Source organism: Protobothrops mucrosquamatus, unplaced genomic scaffold (assembly GCF_001527695.2).
Source record: "Protobothrops mucrosquamatus isolate PMUCROS unplaced genomic scaffold, P.Mucros_1.0 scaffold183, whole genome shotgun sequence".
In the NCBI taxonomy this organism is placed as follows: Eukaryota; Metazoa; Chordata; class Lepidosauria; order Squamata; family Viperidae; genus Protobothrops; species Protobothrops mucrosquamatus.
This window is the reverse complement of record NW_015386542.1, coordinates 23,615-45,299: the sequence shown is the minus strand read 5'-3', so window position 1 is coordinate 45,299 and position 21,685 is coordinate 23,615. Positions and strand designations below refer to the sequence as shown.

At 36.3% G+C, this 21,685-nt stretch overlaps 2 protein-coding genes across 2 annotated transcripts in view; both read left to right on the top strand.

Moving 5' to 3' along the window:
* The first annotated feature begins 2,589 nt into the window (after nucleotides 1-2,589).
* Nucleotides 2,590-15,945, top strand: LOC107285529 (vitamin K-dependent protein C). Its single transcript, XM_015813728.2, has 9 exons — nucleotides 2,590-2,615; nucleotides 2,728-2,816; nucleotides 3,273-3,433; nucleotides 4,016-4,040; nucleotides 6,823-6,933; nucleotides 7,636-7,782; nucleotides 9,967-10,061; nucleotides 11,138-11,255; nucleotides 15,368-15,945. The coding sequence occupies exons 1-9, from the start codon at nucleotides 2,590-2,592 to the stop codon at nucleotides 15,916-15,918; spliced, it is 1,323 nt and encodes a 440-aa protein (XP_015669214.2). The 3' UTR covers nucleotides 15,919-15,945.
* Nucleotides 15,946-16,069: 124 nt separating this feature from the next.
* Nucleotides 16,070-21,685, top strand: part of LOC107285510 (coagulation factor X-like) — a 17,028-nt gene continuing 11,412 nt past the window's right edge. Inside the window, exons 1-4 of the mRNA XM_029283688.1 lie at nucleotides 16,070-16,160; nucleotides 19,066-19,226; nucleotides 21,111-21,135; nucleotides 21,523-21,636. Coding sequence (XP_029139521.1) covers nucleotides 16,070-16,160; nucleotides 19,066-19,226; nucleotides 21,111-21,135; nucleotides 21,523-21,636 — 391 coding nt within the window. The remainder of the gene's footprint in view (nucleotides 16,161-19,065; nucleotides 19,227-21,110; nucleotides 21,136-21,522; nucleotides 21,637-21,685) is intronic.

Genomic DNA, 21,685 nt, shown 5'->3' with positions numbered 1-21,685 from the left:
AAGTGCCTTTTTGCCTCAGCATTTACTGTAAGTTGTATTCATAGAAATATGTTGTTCCTAAAGATTTTGATTTGCTGACTTGATGGCACATAATAAGTAGTCAAGACATTGATGGATATTCTTCATGATGGTTTGTATCTAACCTAGTCCTTGAGGTCTTCCAATGGTATATCCATTGCCACTGCATTAAACATTACAGACGACAAAGACACCTGCAACATTAATTTGTAATTACTATAATTGTTTCCCAAATCTCAGTTTTCCCATCCTGCTGGCTGCAATTTGCTTTTCATAACTACAGATACATTGTTTCTACCTTTACATAACCTCAAATTGGAATTTTTATTTAAAATAAATTGCATCATGGTAATAGATAACATCACAACGCTAAGCAACACATCTGATTGGCTGGGTGGGATATCATTCAAAATAAGGCTAGAGCTTTCTAAATTTCTCATGTAGATTAATTCCAGGGAGCAACAGAAAAACCATGGAGCCACTTAAGAAAGCCTTTAACAATAAATTCAAATTTTGATAATGGAGAAATATGACAAAAAGTATTTGAAAGCAGTGAATTGTTATGGGGAATGAGGATAAAACTGTTAAGTAGCCTTTACCAAACTGGTGCATTCTGGATCAGTGTTTCTCAACCTCAGCAACTTTAATATGTGTGGACTTCAGTTTCTAGGGTTCCCTAGCCAGCCCCATAAAACAGTCTCCATATTAAAGAAATTGTACTCAGATAAACCATTTTACCATTTCTGTGATGACACTATGTACACCTGCAGCCTTAGCATCTATTAATTTTGAGCAACCTTTTCTACTTCCTTTTTATCCTTTTTTTTTCTTGGATACTACTCATTACTCAATAACTCCATGGCAACATAAAGCCAGAAAGAAAACTGAAGGGTGGCAGGCATGATATGGCCCTCTCACAATCTCCTCAAGTCTTCTTGATCTCAAGCCTTGAAAGGTGGGGGGGGGGTGTAAGAAAGAGTTTGACTAATTCCGCTATCTTGCATTGATAACTTTCTGGAATAAATAGGGTAACTTGGTATATTTTCATACTGGATGTGACCAAAGAGTATTTGCGGCTGTTGTTGAAAGTAATAAAAAGGAGTAAGCCTTCATCACATAACATGGGTTTGAATTTAACATGCTCTTGTTTGGTCTGCGGGATGCTTTTGCAACCTTCCAGAATTGGTCAATGAATTGCCCACAGGATTAAATGACTTTGACATGACATAGATGATGAATTTATTTTTTTAATCACATTAAGTAGCACCTTGAAGACATGGAACAGATGTTTCATTCTAGCACTGCAGGGAGGCTGGACTAAGCTGTAAAGGACAAGAAATTAGCCTGAATCAAAAAGCCTTGAAAGTCACAAAAATAAGAAAAGTGCCAATGCTAATTAAAATAAAAAGTAAGTGGAGGCAAGAGATAACATCTTCTAATTAACCTTTCACAGAAAAAAGGTGGTGGAATTCTAGGAGCTGAAGCATTGACATATCTGATGTTAGAGTAAGATGATTGTTTCCTGGCAGAATGTCACTAAAAACTCAGATAATCAGTGTAAGAAGCAAACAACTATAGCTCTCTGGTGCTCTCTTGTGATCACTTTAACTTGAAATTGTTGGTAGGCAATCTTAAGAATTTTAGAGGGTCCCAAGTATAAAATTAGAAGGTGTTAGTCAAAAGACCTTGTACACTGTCCTGTTTCTTAGTATATCTGTTGAAGAGGGGCAGGGCTTAAAAAAGCAAAGACACAAGTGAGGGCAACAAATGAAAGACAGTGATATCTCATACTATCACATGTGGAAAGTTTCATGAAGGACTTTGATTCACTTTTCAAATATCCAATATTTAGGCTAAACATTTTTGTTAAAGCAATAAACCCGAAGTAGGGTTGAATTTATAGAAAAGCTGAAATAGAGTTTAATTTATAGGAAAAAAAACACATTTATTTTAATTAGCCATTGCTTACCTAAACAATAAGTAGAGAAGAAAATCAGAAAGAAAAGCACATGTTAAAAAGCAAACCATTCCTGATTTTCTTTTCTACATGTAGAATCCCACAGGAGCCATTTTTGTTTAACTGAAAGAAAGGCTGTCAGAGTGTATCTCCTGAGTAAATATTTGAGGTTATGGATTAACTAGTGTCCTCTGCATTCAATGGTGGAAGAATAGACTACTGTGATTCAGCCAGGGAGGTCTGTAAGTCTTTTTTGTTGTTCATATGTTTCATTTAAAATCCTAAACAATATTTTTACCTAAATCAAATGCAAAGAGGGATAAGAAATGCAGACTATCATCAGGGAAAGTTTAAAAGAGAATTGACAATACATTTAGTTTAGTTCTGTTATCTTGTGTATGTTTTGTTTTGGTTTTGGATTGGGTTTGGGTTCACTTAAACATGCAGTGACTAGATTTTGAACAGAAATTTTAAAAACACCTTAAATTGAATTATTGTCAGATAAACAGAAAGTTGCCAACTAGTTAATTAGATAAAGAGACAGAAGTGGTAGATGGGAAGACGTTACTTCCAAGGCCAATATATGGTGAAAAACCTAAGAGTAATGTTAGACTATGCAGGAGACTTTGGAGGCCCTACTGTAAGAATCAAATATTAGCCTGTGCTTTCTTAAATACATAATCTTGAAAATATATAAAAGCATGTATTTCTCTAAAACGAATCACCATTTTTTTTGGTGGTTGTTCTCATAGTTGTGGAATCGGTTGTGCAATGGGTAGAATCATTTCTCTTCTGGCGTTTTCAGCTGCCTTCATATTGCTTAATGGATATGAAGCCTCAGGTATGTCATCCCTTTGAACATCAGGTTAAACATTATATTCTGCCAGCCACTGCACAGTCTCTAAGCATAATTGAAAGAACCCAATGTCATTTGGATTCTGTACAATACAATCCTTTTCCCAATTATTCCTAGTTACACACTGGACATATGGGGCATATTTTACCATCATCCTGATGTGAAAACAAGTGCATGCAGAATTACACAATTTACCTCACTTTGAAAAAATTGGTGTTGCAGCATAAGAGTTTACATTTCATTAACATAGTTTGGATTTTACAGAATAGCACTAGAAGCAATAATTATAATCTCCATTGGCTTCATTATTTTACTCCAAAGCATGTTTTTTCTCACTTCAATAATTATTTATCATATCAGGTAAAATAATATAACACAAATATGTTTCTGAAACTAGTAAGATAAAAATACCATAAATACTCCATTTGCCCCATTCCCAAGTGTTTTACAGCAGCCAAGAAGCCAATCGTGTCCTGAAGATTCAAAAGCGCGCAAATTCTTTCTTGGAAGAATTAAAGGCAGGTTCCTTGGAAAGAGAATGTTTAGAAGAACAGTGTGATTTTGAAGAAGCTAGTGAAATATTTGAAACCATGGAAAAAACTGTAAGTTACTTTGAAAGACTGGGAAATAGAGAGAAGCTTCATTATCCAGTTGAAAGAGCAGAATAAGCTAAAGAGCAGAAAGAAACATCCTAATTTAGCAATCTGACCCAAAATGTTCTCTACCCCAAGCAGCTGGTGAGACTACTCTTTGGTGGGATTAGACTGTATACTACCAAATTATCACTCCTAACATTTGCTACCAAAACAAACACTTTGACTTCTTATTTGTTTTGGCTTCTCTTGGCCTTGGTTGATTATTGTGGAACTTGATTCAAATTGGATGGTTTATATGGGTGTACCATTACATTCAATTAAGTCCACTGTTACTATTTGTAATGCCCATTGCATTGGCAGTTGAGTTTATGTCAAAACAATAACATCACTGCTTAAGCAAATATTGGAAACATTTGTAATATTTTCATTGTGCTGGACAGATGATAGCGGATATGATGGATAAATGACTCTGAATAATTGTTCACTCTGTCATTATCAGAAACAATCTGCAAAATGTTGATGCTATATAATATGGCTATTTATAGAAAAGATTTTTAGAGTTTTAAATTATTATTTTTTTCTTTTCAGTTAACTTTCTGGGCAAAATATGTTGGTGAGTAAAGATGTATTGAGTGAACCATGTTTATATCTTCTCTTCATTATGTATTTACTCCATTTTAGTTATGTTCCATTAGTTAATTACTTGCTCAATTTTATGCTATTAAGAGAAGTAATTATTTCCCTTTCAGGGGAAGAACTGGTTTCAACTCAGTTCCATCAAAGCTGAATAGCAGTGGGTCTTAGGCGCCCCCTGATATCACAAGTTATTTTTCTATCCTTGCAAGTGGCAGAGATTTCACACACAGCCCTCAGTGCCAATCATGCCTGTTCCTGATTAGGAAGCCTTGCTTACTATCATTCATGACCTAGGCCTTTGGCAAATTCATGTTGTGTGCTAGTTGCACCCTTTCCTGGATTATGAGTCCCTGCAAACAGTTACTCATGCCCTGATCATCTCACATCTGAACTATTGAAACACTCCCTACATAGGGCTACCTTTGAAGAGTATTTGGAAGCTACAACTGGCACAAAAAGCAGCTGTGTGGACAGTTCTTGGGATCCTTAGGGTGGTCCATGTAATACCTCAGTTGTATGAGCTGTATTGGTTTTCAAAGTTGTCAATTCAAGATGTTGGTTATTACTTTTAAATCCCTTTGTGACATGGGTTCCTCCGTCTGTCTGGAGGAAGATAATAATTGTGAGTTCCTGATCTCCTATTATGGGTTCTTTTTATTTTAATTGAATTCTTGGTGTGGTTTTTTTCATTATTGTGAGCACCCACAATACTCACAACTCATATTGGTTGAGTTACATGGCCATATAAATTTCTTAATTTTCTTAAATAAATAAATAAATAAATGGCTAGATTGGAATGAAACTTTCAGTTAATTGAGTATTTATTTTTATAGCCTTGTGACTCCACAAACAGTTAGTCTAAATTAACTCAAATAATGCAAACTAAATTTTGTTCACCAAGAAAAAAGAAGCTGTTTGTGCTGTTAATGTGACAGTCAACTATCCCAGTTCTTCTTAGGTTAGGGCTATAATATCTGAGTTGCAGAAATCAAGATAACTACATAATAGAAAAGAATTAAATATTTCTTTCTTTCCTAACATATGGGTGATTGTCTAGATATTTTGCTACCGGCATATAGTAGACCTGTTTTTAATTCCTCAGTTTGATGAATATTCAAAATCATCTTAAGTGCCAAGCAATAACACTGATCAACAAAAAAAATCTGCAGAGTGAAGTCTTGCAATAGCAATACAAATATAAAATGATAAAAAATGCAAAAGAATGATTTTTCATCCCATTACAATTTAGCGATTTACATATATCAGATGAATTTATGAGCAGCTAAGTATTTTACAGCTCTTTAACATTCAGCTTTCTAGCAAGAGAAAACCAAACCATTTTCCTTTCCAGGTTTCTGCTTGAATAGTGATTCCACTTGGAAAGGGATTGTGTGTTAATTTAAGTAGATACCTTTCTGTGGTTTGGGCTAGAAAAGTTACAGGGTGAGCTAAAGGTAGATCTAATAATAATGATAATGATAAAGGTGGAAGGGACCTTGGAGGTCATCTAGTCCAACCCCCTGCTGGTGGCATACTCAGTAATTATAATTATAACAAAGTAAGTGCCTATTGGTTTAACAAGAACAACAACTATTTTATTCCTCCTGTCCTAGTATATAGAAATATTGGAATAGCCTGAAATAGATTTTGTTAAAGGAATAGAATAGAATAGAGCTGGAAGGGCCCTTGGAGGTCTTCTAGTCCAGCCCCACGCTCAAGCAGGAGAACCTATACCATCTCAGACAAGTGACTGTCCAGTTTCTTCTTAAAAACCTCCAGTGATGGAGCGCCCACGATTTCTGAAGGCAAGCTGTTCCATTGGTTAATTGTCCTCACTGTTAGGAACTTTCTCCTTAATTCCAGGTTGCCTCTCTCTTTAATCAGTTTCCAACCATTGTTTCTTGTCCTGCCCTCTGGTGCTTTGGAGAATAATTTGACCCCCTCTTCTTTGTGGCAGCCTCTCAAATATTGGAATACTGCTATCATGTCTCCCCTATTTCTTCTTTTCTTTAGACTAGACAAATCCAAGTCCCGTAGCCGTTCTTCATATGTTTTAATTTCCAGGGCTTGGATCATCTTAGTTGCTCTTCTCTGAACTTTTTCCAAAGTCTCAACGTCTTTTTTATAGTATGGTGTCCAAAATTGGTTACAGTATTCCAGGTGTGGTCTCACTAAGGTTTTATAAAGCGGTACTAATACTTCGCATGATCTTGATTCTATGCCTCTGTTTATATATGACCTTCATTTCTCATCCACAAACCTGATACCTACTCATCTCTGTACACGTGAAATGAATATAGAATATATAGAAATGAATATATCTCTCTCTGCCTAAACAAATATCTGTATTTTACTGTAATCTTGAAAAAAGGATTACATTCCAAACAAGTTCCTGCGTCTCTTTTTCCTAATATCTTCTGAACATCATTTACTCAAAAGAAGTGAATCATAACAAAGGGAAGAATTTGTGTGGCTGAGAGAAAGAGGAACTGCATTCTGTACATACTAAGGAGTCAGATTAGAAGGGGAGATATCCAGGTTCAAGTCCATCCTCAGTCACAAAAAGTCACCAAGTGGCCAGTCACTACCTCTCAGTTAAGTTACTTACAGGGTTATTATTGTGGGGACAAAATGAAAGAACGTTTCCATTTAAGATACTTTGAGCTCTTGGAGTAAACATGACTAGAAATACATCAAGTGTTAAGTAAGTACTGTGAAGATCTGTGTGATCTGGGTTTACTGATGCTTTTTTTTTTTAGATGGAGATATGTGTGTTTCCAGCCCATGTTTGAATGGACTCTGTAAGGATGGCATTGGGCGATTTGACTGCATATGTAACAAAGGCTGGGAGGGACGATTCTGCCAAAATGGTAATGCTACTTTTGATACTCAGATTTTTTATCACTAATATTATACCATGGGTCCCTTATCTTATCTCAAACAACTCTGATTGATTACTTACAACTATATAATGTGCATATGTGATAGCATCTCCAATGCAGCCCTTGTTACCAACTTCCATTCAGCAAGATTAATTTATAATCATAAATGTATGGGATGGTAATACAGGTAGCCCTTAACTTACAACCATTCATTTAACAATAATTCAAAGTTATGATGACTTTGGAAAAAGGACTTATGACGTAGTCACATTTACAACTGACACATTTACCACTAGTTGTAGGGTCTAGGTCAGAAGATTGTGATTTGCTAGACACATGATTTTGCCAATTTCATTTTTCACATTGCAATAGCAATAGCACTTAGACTTATATACTGCTTCACAGTGCTTTACAGCCCTCTCTAAGGGGTTTACAGAGCCAGCATATTGCCCCCAAGTATCTGGGGCCTCATTTTACCGACCTCGGTAATATAGAAGGTTGAGTCAACCTTGAACCTGTCAGGATTGAAGTTCTGGTGTGTGGGTAGAGTGTGCCTACAAAACTGCATTCTAACTTTTGTGCCACCACATAACTTTATAGGGAAAGGATATATGATATTAACTGATCCATAGTGATTAATTATTTTTTTGTCATAAGAACATGTCATTCCATTGTATTTTTGCTGCCCAGAGGTCATCTACACTAACTGCTCCATTGCCAATGGTGGCTGTGAACATTTCTGCCATGAGAGTGAAGGAAACAATGGACAATACCGTTACTGCAGCTGTGCTTTGGACTACCACCTGATGGATAATTATACTTCTTGTGAAGCTTCAGGTAAAGAGATGATCAGGCAAACATACATTTATGTAAACATTATTTAAAGAGTGTTAGATTTTGCAGTGTGATTTTTAAAATTTACCATTCTTGTATTGCTTAGAACATAATAATCATGAGAATATTATTCAGTACACTATAGAAATATTGCTGTTTATTTTACTGAGGAACAAGCATTATATACAGCCTTGTTCAAAGAAAAATGCATTTAGGCTCACCAAAAATCACATAATGGGTTTTTTTCCAGAATACCAGCTGGCTGTTTCCCTAAGACTTTTAAATACTTGTGAAAAAGTAAGTTTATTTTCAGAATTCTTCTGAAAAAAGTGAGAAAACCCTAACTCTGAGTCCACACCTCCCTGTGTGACGAAAACATGTAAAGAGCAAAATCCATGATCAATTTTGCAAGCAGTTCTAAAGGCTTAATGTTTTGCCAACTGAGCTGTCATGGATTGTGCATTGAATAAAATTTCCTACATCCCTTATTTCTAAAAAGAAACTGGTGTTCTTCCATGATCCATTTTATATTTTATTTAAAATTGTTTTGTTTTAACTTTTCTACTTAGAAAGTGCTACGAAAGTATCTCCTGAGAGCCTGTTATGTAGGTTGTTAAGAGCCCTGGTGGTGCAGTGGTTCGAATGCTGTACTGCAGGCTACTTCTGCTGACTCCTGGCTGCCAGCAGTTTGGCAGTTTGAGTCTCATGGCTCAAGGTTGACTCAGCCTTCTATCCTTCTGTTGGTAAAATGAGTTCCCAGATTGTTGGGGGCAATAGGCTGACTCTGTAAACCGCTTAGACGGGGGAGGGCTGTAAAACATTGTGAAGCAGTATATAAGTTTAAGTGCGATTGCTATTGTTAAGAAATACAAATGAATCCTCAGCAACACAAGGTTATGAATTATGATCCTGGTAGGATGGCAGCTGTGCATTCAGGGGCCTTCAAAATAATTGTGACTGACAGCTGATCATTAACTGGAGGGGTGGGAAGTGTATGGAATAAATACCAATCCTAGGTACTGCGTAAGCAAACATGGCTTTGGAAACTCCATGAGTAAGACATACATTTTTATTGGGATTTTCTTGGTATGACGATACATTGAATTAGAGATGGGTGACTTTGCATCATACAAATTACCAGCAGAAGGCATGTTCTGTTAGCAAAGAAAGACATGAATCAAATACCTTTGAAATTCCATTGATTTTAGTAATGTTTAAGATGTAATTCTAAATATACTTACTACGAAGTATGTTTCCTTAAGAACAGGAGGATTTAATTCCAAGTAAACAAGGATGAAACAGCACTCTTCAGTCTGAATCAAAGCGTCATTTCCAAACTATTTCTCCACCCCTCCCAAATATGCTGAGATTACTAGAAATCTCAGATTCAATATAGAATCTATAGAAACTTGAAATAAGACAATTAAAGAAGATTCAGTGTGACAGTTACTCAATGAATTAACTGCAACGTGCCACTTTATACTTGGGACAGGAAAACATTTTTGAAATAAGGTTTCCACCTGTAATAACCCAACATAAATGTTGTTATGAGCTTCTTGGAATCTGAGAAATGGATAATGGTTTGCCAAATATTACTATCTCAGAACATCCTACATGTAACTTCATTGCTGGATTTCAGCAGTTCCTAGTGGCTAAACAGGAGCAGGGCTTTTTTTGTCATAGAACGCCCAGAACGGAGTTCCGGCACCTTTTTTGGATGGAACCTTGTAGGGTAGGCAAGGCGGGTTGTATGATGTGTGTGAGTTCCGGCACTTTTTTTTTTTTTTTTTACAAAAAAAGCACTGAACAGAAGAATTAGGAAATCTGTATTCCAGCAAACTTGGAGATAAAGAGACAGTTCTGAAATAAAAAGCATCCAGTTTTCCAGACTTCTCTTTTCTACTCATGAAAATATTCAGGTATTACTGAACATTTGCCACAAATAAATAAAACACAACCTTACAGTCATATAAGTATAAAAATACTTAACTTTCCTTATAAAAGCCAAAATAATTGGAAGAACATTTCCCACTATTTGAGAAATTGAGAGGGCAGCTTATAGGAATTACAAAACCTTTAGAAAGAGGCAAAATACCAACCAGCTGAAAAATCTTGGTTGAATATTGGGATAATTGTTAAGGTATTATAGTGGTATTTCAAACTTTCTTTTCCTTCCTTTTTTTGCAGTGGAGTATTCCTGTGGGAGAGTTGTGGAATCCAAATTCAAGGTTGCAAAAATAATTGGGGGTAGTCCTGGAAAAAGAGGAGACAGCCCTTGGCAAGTATGTAGTAATGAAATCTTCATTTTGTAGTAGCTTTGATCTTTCTGTGAAATGGGCATCTGTTTTATCCCATGTATTGGCCTGTAAGTCCTTTTTATTTCAGTGTCTACAACATCAGATACTGTTCATTATATTTTCTTGACAAATACCGCCATGTCAAAGCAAAAGGATTTGAATATACCACATTGGAAAACTTTTAGGCATCTAGGAAACATATTTAAGAATGGGAAGATGACTTAAGGGCTACAAAGAGGAAGTGGATGACCTATATCACAAGAATGAGTAGGGCTGAGTTTTGGGTGGGTTTTTTTAATTGTGATATTTCTATGTTAGGACTTACAGTATAGTTTTCCACTTCAAAATGGTAGGAAGCTATGCTGCAACTATAGTCAGGGATTGCTGAAGTCTGAAGTCTACAAAAAAAGAGGATTTGGAGCTGATGCATTGTATAATGGATTCTAGTTACTATAACCAGTTAAGGAGACCTGATTTTTCCAAATTGCTTTGTTGAACAACATACCACCTTCACTTAAGCTTACGCCACACAGATGTCTAAGAATGGAATTCTAAGGACTCTCATCCTGGTATTGGGATATACAGTCACTGCATTTTAATAAAAGACATAAACTGGGCAATGCAGAAACAATTGTAATTTAAAATTAGGGCTGACAGCACTTTGAATCCTCACCTGCAACTCCATTTTAGAATTATTTCAAGACAGTAAAGAATTTTCAGAGCAGATGGCAAGCGCTCAGCCTGAGCTGTCACCAAATTAATAATTCCATTTGAGTTATTGTAATATAATATATTCAAACAGTTTGCTGAGCATAAAAGTGACAACTTCAATACCAATTGGAAAGATAAGTACATCAGAAGAAATGTAAATTTAATTTTATGCAGTTCCTACAGTATTTGTCCCAGTGATTTCCATTCCATTCAGAATATCCTGACCAGCAAAACATCCAAGGACTATTGCATTTGACCTAACAATTTAGTAAATTCAGATTCTATGATCACCAGCAGAATGGCGTGGGCAAGGGAACAGATTTAACAGCCTTTTCCTCCTTCCATTGCAGGTTATGTTGGGCAATAGTGCAGGAGAATTTAAATGTGGTGGTGTTCTCATTCATCCTGCTTGGGTATTGACAGCTGCACATTGTGTGTTTCGAGAATCGAGAATCAAACTGATCCTTGGTAAGGAAAACCCTAATGCCTGTATTCTTTTTTAATACGGCATGTGTCAATAAGTCTTTTACCCTATATAATGCGGTGTTTCTCAATCTCACCAACTTAAAATGTGTGGATGTCAATTCCATCTCAAAGTTGCTGAGGTTGAGAGACATTGGTATAATGCCAATTTTTGTGGAGATTGCTGAATTCCTAACTCTGGATAGATACATCCATCAAGTTTGCATGGCTAGTCTAGAGAAAAGAAGGACTAGTGGGGAATATGATAGCAGTATTCCGGTATTTGAAGGGCTGCCACAAAGAGGAGGGGGTCAACTTATTTTCCAATGCACCAGAAGGCAAGACAAGAAATAATGGATGGAAACTAATCAAAGAGAGAAGCAACCTGGAATTAAGGGAAAACTTCCTAACAGTGAGGACAATTAACCAGTGGAACAGCTTGCCTTCAGAAGTTGTAGGTGCTTCATCAATGGAGATTTTTAAGAAAAGACTGGACAACCACCTATCCAAAATGGTATAGGGTCTCTTGCTTGAGCAGGGGGTTGGACTAGAAGACCTCCACATTCCTTCCAGCTCTATTCTGATTGATTGATTGAGAGCCAAACTAAAATGATGTTCTTCTAAAAAGATTCTACCGGTATATCTGAACTGATGTTTCCAGAAATAACTCTTAGTAACAAGAAATTAAAATTTAAACTTTGTTAAATCTTGCCTGTGAGGCAAGGAAACTGACAATAAAAATCCAAGGCTATGAACAGGCACAAGCATTTACAGTTGACATCCGAGCTATGATTGCAGTCTCAATAAAATTTAAGAAAAACAAAAATATCTTACCAGTAGCTTATTCAGAGATAAGAAGGTATGAGATCAAGGTTTCCCAGAACACAAGATTTGTTCTATTAATCATCATCCTGTTTTCAGGTAGAGGCTTAAATGCTGGAGGCACCTAGTCATCAATCAGATTTGATCTATTGGGAGAAACAGCATTCTCCTAAGGAGACCATTTGCTTTAGGCTCCTAAGTACACAGCCTATTCACATTTCTACTTCTTGATCCTAGACCTAGGGTCTGAGATCTGAGTTTCAAGGGGCATAATTGGAAGAGTGTTTCTTCAATGATTTTATTGTTTATTGAATTTATAAAACATCCATCTCACTAATAAAGTGACTCTGGGTGGCTTTCAGAAGATAAAAATAAATATAAAAAGAATTAAAATAAAAAGAATTGTATAAAAATTAGAATCAAGAGACAGATGTCACAGAAGTGAGGTCTTCCTCTTACCCCATCAACCATCTCCAGCAAAGAGTGCTCCCATCAGGACTCTAAGCCAATCAGCAAACCAGGCCCTTCCAGAAAACCCAGAGGGTAAGAGCGGATCTTACCTCCAGTGGTAGAATGTTCCACAGGCAGAGACCACAGTGGAAAAGGCAAACTCCTTAATCCTGCCAGGGGAAGTTCCTTAATAGATGCTTACATCATCTGTTTACAAGAGTTGAAAACAAGCTTATGGGATTTTTTTTTTAATCTAAGAGCAGGACCAAAGGATTTATAGGTAGTTCTCAACTTACAACCATTCGTTTAGTGACCATTCACAGTTACAACAACCTTGAAAAAAGTGACTTATGACCAGTTTTCACACTTATGATTATTGCAGCAACCCAATAATCATGTGATCAAAATTCAGGTGCTTGGCAACTGACATGTATTTATGACGGTTGCCCTGTCCTGGGATCATGTGATCCTCATTTGTAACCTTCCCAGCCAGCTTCTGACAAGCAAAGTCAATGGAGGAAAGCCTGATTCACTGAATGACCACATGATCCACTTAACAACTGCAGTGATTCACTTAACTACTGGGGCAAAAAAGGACGTAAAATGAGGCACAACTCACTCATTTAAGTCCCTGCTTAGCAATGGGCTCAACTGTTAATTATAATAGTTTTTTAAATTTAAATAAAAAATATAATGAAACAGTGATACACATTGGAACAACAATTGTAGAAAACCCTTAATTTCACCTATAGGTTGAAGGGATCTAAGCTGATAATTGCTGATCATGGACTTGGGTGTATAGCGGCTAGCTTGATGGAACATGTGAAAATAGATATAATTCAATTTAATTCAATTTATTATTACAGCCAAAGGCCAACACATAAAGTAAACATTCAAATAAAACAAAACTAAACAGAACCAACAATAGAAGACATAGCAATATATTACAATTAATGATGTAATCAATGGGTGACCAAGGTCTCCCTAGTTTTACAGACAGTGTAACAAAACCTAGCTACCTTCAGAAAACTGAATTATACTGGCCTGACAATAAAAATACATTGAGTATAGTCTAATGCTGGATAAAAACACGTAATAAAATTAATTATAAAAGATTATTAAAAAGATCTAAAATGTTTATTTATGTTTCTGACGAATCCCCAGTGCTGCTGCGCAGAATCTAGCCACCTGTGCCATGATCACTGCCTGCTCATCCTTAAGCAGCCACTGGAGATAAATACTTTCCGAACGACCAGGATACCTATCCATTATGAGGCGGATATGGTTTTTCCGAATAGCTCTATAGAAGGAACATCGAAGGAGTATGTGTCCAATGGTCTCCACCTCTGAGCCACAGGAGCAGAGTCTTTCAGCCAATAGTGTCTTTTTATACTTGCCGTACAGGACGGCTGATGGAAATGCATGGCACCGTGCAAGCGAGAATGCTTTCCGGTGGTTTACTGACTCCAACTGATTAAGATACCTGGCAGGTGTAACCACATATCTAACAGAGTCTGGAGCCAGAAACAGCGGGGCTATACCTAAGTCCACTTGCCTCTTGATGTCCTCTACCCTTTGACGCAAGGTTTGTTTTGCTTGGTCGTAGTCCAATTTGAGAATTGAGGCTGACGAGAAGCCTAGTTTGGCAAGGTTGGACTCAACTGCCTTGATCCATGAAGAGGAGAATTTATCTTGAAGAATTAATGGAGCAAGGCCTTGTGGAAAGCAAATAGGCCTTAGACAGATGTTTAAGGAAGCTATACAGGTTCTTGCTTCGACTTTTATCAATCCTGTCTCCAGTAACTGGTTGTAACTGCAAACGGTCATTAAATGAACTGTAGTAAGTTGAGGACTACCTATACACACAATGTAATAAACTGGATTAGGAGTTTTTCTCTTTTTCTCACAGTATTACTACCTGACATTAGTGGTGAAAGATAAAAGACTGATAAAAGAGGACTTGTTAACACCGCCTCTTTTTAAACTATGAAGATATAATGCTGTCCATATTAATTTTGATGGCTTGAAAGGAGGAAATTTGACAAAGTTGTTGATGTAATTAACTGTCTGTCTATCACTCAGTGCCAGCTGTTGAAAAACACAAATAGGAAACTGGGGACTACCCAGAGCCACTCTTTGGTCACAATAGGAAGAAAATGCTGTGTTAGATTAGAGCAGGGGTGTCAAACTGCCTGCCTGCGGGCCGGATGCGTCATGGCAAAACCGCATCCACCCCATTGCCAGCAATGGCAAAAAAGTGGCGGTACGTCGTGACACGTCATGTGACATTGCAAGTTTGACACCCCTGGATTAAAGAAACCTATTATCTGTTCCATGCAGGCTTTTCTTAATTTTTTAAAAATATCTGGCATTCACATATTTCATCTCTTGACTAGAAGCCTGTAGCTCATGTTTTGGTTTGAAAAAGTGAAATGTGTATAAAATGTTTTCTTGCATCTCCTATCTTCAACCAACAAGCTATACAGAATGAATGGTCTTCAGTCTACCCACCTGTGTTCTAATTTTCTCCATCCAATTCCATTATATGCATATTTTCTCCTTTCTTTCCTTTTTTCTTTTTGTATCTGATTTTTGGGTTAACAAGAATAATATAGTAGGCAATTTTCCTACTGCATGCAAATCTGTATTATAATTGAATAGCTATTCCTATTAGCTAATAGCTATAATAGGAATAATAGCTTATTCCTATTATAGTTCAGAGTTTGCTTATTCTAATATTCAGGGAGAAAATACAACCTTTATTAAATGTCTTTTTTAACTGTTTGGAGAAAGATAGACTTGGCTTACTTTCAAGAAAATAATATTTCCAAATTTTGACATTACAGGGAAATATCACCGACGGCGAATAGATGAAAGTGAGATAACTATCATTGCTGACAAGATATTCTCTCATGAAAATTACTCTTCAGACACCTATGATAATGATATTGCAATCCTACATCTATCCCACCCAGTTATTGTCAATAAGTATATTATACCCATTTGCCTGCCTACCCATAACCTGGTAAATCAACAGTTGATGACAGAAGGGATTCAAACAATAGTAACAGGCTGGGGAAGCCAGAGTGCGAATAGTAAGAAGAATTTCTCCTCTGTTCTCAATTTTATTGAAATCCCTGTAGCATCACGGAATGACTGTATCCATTCTATGTGGAATTCTTTAACAGATAACATGTTCTGTGCAGGGATACCAGGAGATATACGAGATTCCTGTCATGGAGACAGTGGTGGTCCTATGGTTGTAAAATTCAAGAACACCTGGTTCCTACTTGGATTAGTAAGTTGGGGAGAAGGCTGTGGAGATCCTAATAATTTTGGAATCTACACTAAGATCAGCTCATATCTTGACTGGATCAGTCAGAAAATGAAATCATAAAATCATTATGCTAATGATCAATAAAAACATAACATACAAGTGACTCTGCTTTGTGTTCCTTTCTACAATAGTCTCACTATTTTATGTATCACAGATTCTTTGCAAAAAACGTTGGCAAATTCATTTTGGTCAAATGCAACAAAAGTTTTCAATGACAATCCTGGATTTACAACAATTTTGGTTTCAAGAAAACAATTGGGGACTTTCCCAACTGTTTGATAGACAGTTCAGCTCAAAACTGGGTATCAGGATGCAAACTGGAACTTCTCTCTATTGCCCACAAGTAGCTTCTTTCTGAATGCCATTTCCAGTTGGTGCCTTAGTTTACTAAGTCCCTCTGAAAGATGATGTCTGGAGTGGTAGTGGTGAAAGACAAAAAGCCAACTCAACCATAAATGAATCTATGTCCATGTTTGTGTCTATAATGTGGTGATAAAGGAGGTGAAACATACATATTTCTCCCTTATTGCAGAATTTAACACCATCAATCATATTATCTTACTGGACCTCCTGTGGTGGTTAGGGATTGAGGAAGAGTTTTGCAGTGCTTCTTCTTCATTCTCTATGAATAGTTTCAATCTATTGTAGAAAAGGTTGGCTAAGTGACCCATCATTTACCAGGTACCACAGGAATCAGTCGTCACCCCCTTGATTGTTAACATTTACAGTATGTGAAACTATTGGGAAAGGTCATCCAACAATTTAGAGTAGGATATCATTAGAATGCTGATGATATCAAAGCATAAATTATTACTCTGAGTTGTGCAGAGGTGCTGCTATTACTATGTCCTAGTGCCTGGAGCCTGTGAAGGTCTAGATGGGAGAGAACAAGTTCAAATTGAATGCAAGCTAGTGGGAGTTGCTGCTTGCATAATGGAGTTCTCTTTTTGGTGTGTGTTATCCTTGAATAGGCACTATTATAGAGACTGTGTGGGGTGAAGCCCATGGCTATTTGGCATAACTCCTACAGTATTCTTTTAGAACTGTTATTCTATCTGTTTTCTATATTCACATGGAGTATACATATGTACCCTCAATATGCTGCCATCTATTTTCTTTCCCGTTCCCTTTCCTGAATTATAAATTGCCTTCCATGGATATAAGGCTACACATCAAAATCTGTTTCTCAGAAAGAAGCCCCTCAGGCGAAAGGCCACGTGTTAACGCTACATATTTGTAATCTAAACACCTTAATGGTATATGGGGCACCACAGCTATCACAATACTGTAGCTCCTTGTTTGGCAGGTTCTCTTGCTCAGAGCCTTTTTAGGATCCAGATCCATCTTCTGCCAAACCCATGCGTCACTTTTAATTGGCTTTTATATCAAAGTGATTTTCATCTTGTGTTATTCTCTTGATGCCACTGACCAATTAAACTTACAATATTTGACTATTTGGGAAGATTATGTTTAATTTAGATGTTTTAGGAGTAAAAAATTTGGTCCATCTTATTTTAAATATTTTAGATTGATTCCTTTCCATGTTGTGACATGGGGTGTTTACACTCCCCCAAATCTCTGACACATGCATAAATGCACATATTAATATATGAATTATCTTCCAGCTAGAAAACCTGTTGAGGAAGATGTATTTGCATGTGCTTAAAGTATTTGCATGTATTGCATGTACTTAAAGCCGAATACTACCAAAATATATCAAATAATAACTACAGCTCAGAGGGATAAAAGTGCAGACATCCAGAAAACATTCTATTTGAAAGAAGAAGAAGAGAAGGTTTTGTGAGAAAGTTCCAATGTCTTTCAAAAAATCATTTATGGTGTGATGAATAAAACATAGGAAAGCATTCTCTCTCCCCCTATCCCAAGTTCTATAAAAATGTGAGGATTATTTAAAAAAAAAGGCCACAAGCAAAGAAAAAGAATCTGATTTTAAAATGTTTGGGCTGCAGTGGGGGAGGGGCTTTTTGCCATAGTATCCTGAAACCAGAACTTCCATGTCAATATTTGCAATAGTTTAATCATCAACATATAATTTTCAATAGCTTTCTTTCCTAGCTTTTGTAGCTGTTCTGCACTTTTCCCTTCCTAATCAGGTAAGAGAACACAACATTTCTAATTTGCTGCAACAAATCAGAGACTGTTTCCTTTAAAGCTGCCTGTTTTTTTCTTTATTTTCTTCCTTTAACATGTACCTGGTTTCCTGAGCGACAAAGTTTCTGTTATTGGATGCCAATTGTTGTTTGATGAAATGAGCATAATCAACCGCTGTCAAAACAAAATAAAATACCATCTGTTCCTATAGGGTGCTTCAGTTAAAACATCAGTTTTAACAGGAGATTAAAAGGAAGTGGGCACTACTGCTTGCACTACTATTCTTCAGATGTTTCTTCACTTGGACACGCTGAATATATAGCCATTGCTAGTGCATCAGATCAGTGATAAAAAAAGATACTTCTATCTTCCTCAACATGCTAATTTTTCCTTTAAGAGCAAAATATGTGAGTTATTATTCCAGTATATTTAATTCTGGTTTTAGGCACTATCCAAATGGCCACAAAATAAATTTGGCTTTCGTTCCCTTTATTTCTAGATCTGTAGCCTTCTCAACTATTCCCCATATACACATAATTCTTATTGTCTAGTTCTCTCTTTCTCCTCTCAGTACTTGAGGAATATTTTGTTTAGTCTTGTTTCCTATGTATAGGTAACTGTCTCCAAATCAGTATATTCCACTATTCATTTTGGATATAAAATGGCTAGAATTTTCTTGGGGCCAAGCTTGATTTTCCTAATCTGCTGCTTCATCATCTTTTCACATTCGTTATCAGGTACCTATTATTCATTACTAACAATCACAATGTGGATCATGTATTAACAACCTTAGTTAATATTTAAACCCATATGTTTCTGATTGTTACTTTAAGAACAATGCTATTTTAATTTCATAAGTGTTGTTTTGAGATGAATTTTGAAGATGAAACGCAGTCACATGTTTTTAAATATATTTCATTTATGGATTTCTCCCCCCCCCCATATTTAAGCCCAGGAGAAATGTCCAAACATGTCCCCCAGTTTAGCCCTGCAGTATTCTGTATATGCAATATGTTCAGTGTGAATATAAATATATATTTTACCCTGAACTGAAGAAATTGGAATACTTAGTGATATATTACTCTTTAACTACAGTATTTGTGAAAAAAGAGAAGGCAAATCAGGTTCTGAGGATTCAGAAACGTGCTAACACTTTCTTGGAGGAGATTCTCCCAGGAAATTTGGAGAGAGAATGCAGAGAGGAACAGTGTTCATTTGAGGAGGCAAAAGAGATTTTCAAATCAAATGAGAAAACGGTAAGCAATGGAATTGTAGGGACATCTGACTATTTTGTGCAAGTGTAAGAGGAAAGTGCGTCTATCGAAATATCCCATAGAAAGTGCTGGTTCCTCAAAATAGCCACATTCATGGAAACTACTGTTTTGTTTGTTTTATTGTTATTGTTGTTTGTGCTTTCAAGTCAGTGTTGACACCTGGTAACTGCCTGGACAAGTCCTTTTAGTTTTCTTGACAAGAGTTTTTCAGAAATGGTTTGCCATTGCCTCCTTCCTAGGGCTGAGAGAAAGTAACTGGCCCAAAGTCATCCAGACGGCGTTGTGATAAGGCAGAACTAGAACTCACAGACTCCTAATTTCCAGCATGGTGCCTTAACTACTATACCAAGCTGGTTCTCGGATACCACTGTAGTTATTATTACAACATTTAAAATTAGCAATAATTTGGAACATTAAAATCAATAAATACAAGAATTACACATACAATGTTTGTCTGCTACTCAGATTCACTGCTTTGAGAAGGGCAGTTATACAAACTGAATAAATAAGTAAAATACAAGAGCAATCTTTTGGCTTTCAGTGGCTGGAATAAATATTTCTATTTCTTTAAAGAGTCAGCAAAAAATCCTCACGTATTTAAAATGGAGTTGTATACATACTTCTCCAGCTGAAATCATGATTTCTTGTCATTCGTCCTTCACCTCCTACAGGTCTTATAGGATGTCACACACTAAAGAGATATGGGAATATTTTGGACGTGTTTCTTATAGCCCAAACCCTCTTTGAACCGGTCAGCTGTGTTATATAACAAGGAAATGATGAGGCAAAGCATTAATACAACAGAGTATAATAATCTATATCAGTCTGTATTAGCTTCAAGGTTGTGGAAACTATATTATTTTTTAATAAAAGACTGGTTCAAAAGTCTTAACCTAAGAAAAAAATTCTGCACTCAGCAATTTGCTTCAAATGCCAAATCTGAACAGTGCTCAGACTAATCTTGCTATGCTTAATTACACTCGTTTTTTGAGGCTGAAGGAGAATCATTTCAACCAGATACCTCCTACAAATACAGACACACTTAACAGCATTAATAAGTAAATAATAAATTAATAGCAGCTAGTAAGTAGAGTCTTACTTTGGAGCAAACTGCTATTTAAGTTACTACAGGCCCTTTCTGTAATACAATCCACAAAGGACTACTCCGTCTTAAAAAAAATCCAGGCCTTTTAGAGCTTTTTGTTTTATAATCTTGTATATGTATACATATACGTATACATATACATATATGGGTGTATGTATATAAGTTAGAATAATTGAGAAATGGGTACCATATATATTTGTATATTCATGATGCAAATCCTCATAATCTATGCCAGTGGTGGCGAACCTATGGCACGGGTGCCAGAGGCGGCACTCAGAGCCCTCTCTGGGGCATGCGTGCCATTGCCCCAGTCCTCGGCCTTCAGCTGGGTTTTACAAAACCTTTTCCCTTTAGGCCTCCGCCGCCATGTGCAAAAAAAAAAAGGTTCAATCAATCAGTCAATTTCAACTTCTTGCGAGAAAAAAAATCTTGCAAAGTTGGAATTGATTGAACTTTTTAGCTCCACCCAGTCTGCCATTACCACTGCAGCCACGCCCACCCAATGGGCCACACCCACCAGGCACCCGATGATGCATAAGTGGGTTTTGGGTTGCAGTTTGGGCACTCGGTCTCTAAAAGGTTCGCCATCACTGATCTATGTAAATCAGAGAGCCAAATCCACCTTCCTGTCCAAAACTTTTCTATAGAACCAGGCTGATTTTAAATCATATGTGTCTTAATTATTTACGTTGAAATGTTTAAGTTAATTTATAAGAGTGCTTTGGCCTAATCACCTGTTTTATTTTTTATTTATTTTGCAGATGGAGTTTTGGTTCGATTACAAAAGTAAAGATTTTGCTCATATTCTGTGTATTCTGCACAAATAATTGTTATAAACACCTATGTTAACTTTTCAATACATTTGAAATCTATTGAAGATTTTGCTTTTGTTCTGGCAAGAATTTTATTTACTTGACAGAATTATTTTAATGTATTATTCATATAATGAACTGTTATAGTTTTCCTCCATTGTCCATTAATCTATTGTATTCTCATGTCTTATTTTATTGACATTATTATTTTTGTTGTTATTTATTATTTTATTATTTTAGATTATGTAGTGTGTTATTGAAACTGAAGTGGGTAAGAAAATACTTTAATGCATAAATAAGAAATTACTTCAAATACTTATCTGGATTTGATTTCTATCATCAAATCTCTTTTTCCAAACAGATTTCAACCCCTGTAAAGAAAATACATGTAAAAATGGTGGAATATGTAAAGTCAGCCACTACACATATTCCTGTACGTGTCCCCCAAGGTATGGAGGAAATCAGTGTGAAATAGGTGAGTGGAGAATAACATTAGCCTACCTGCTGTTGTAACATTTTATGGA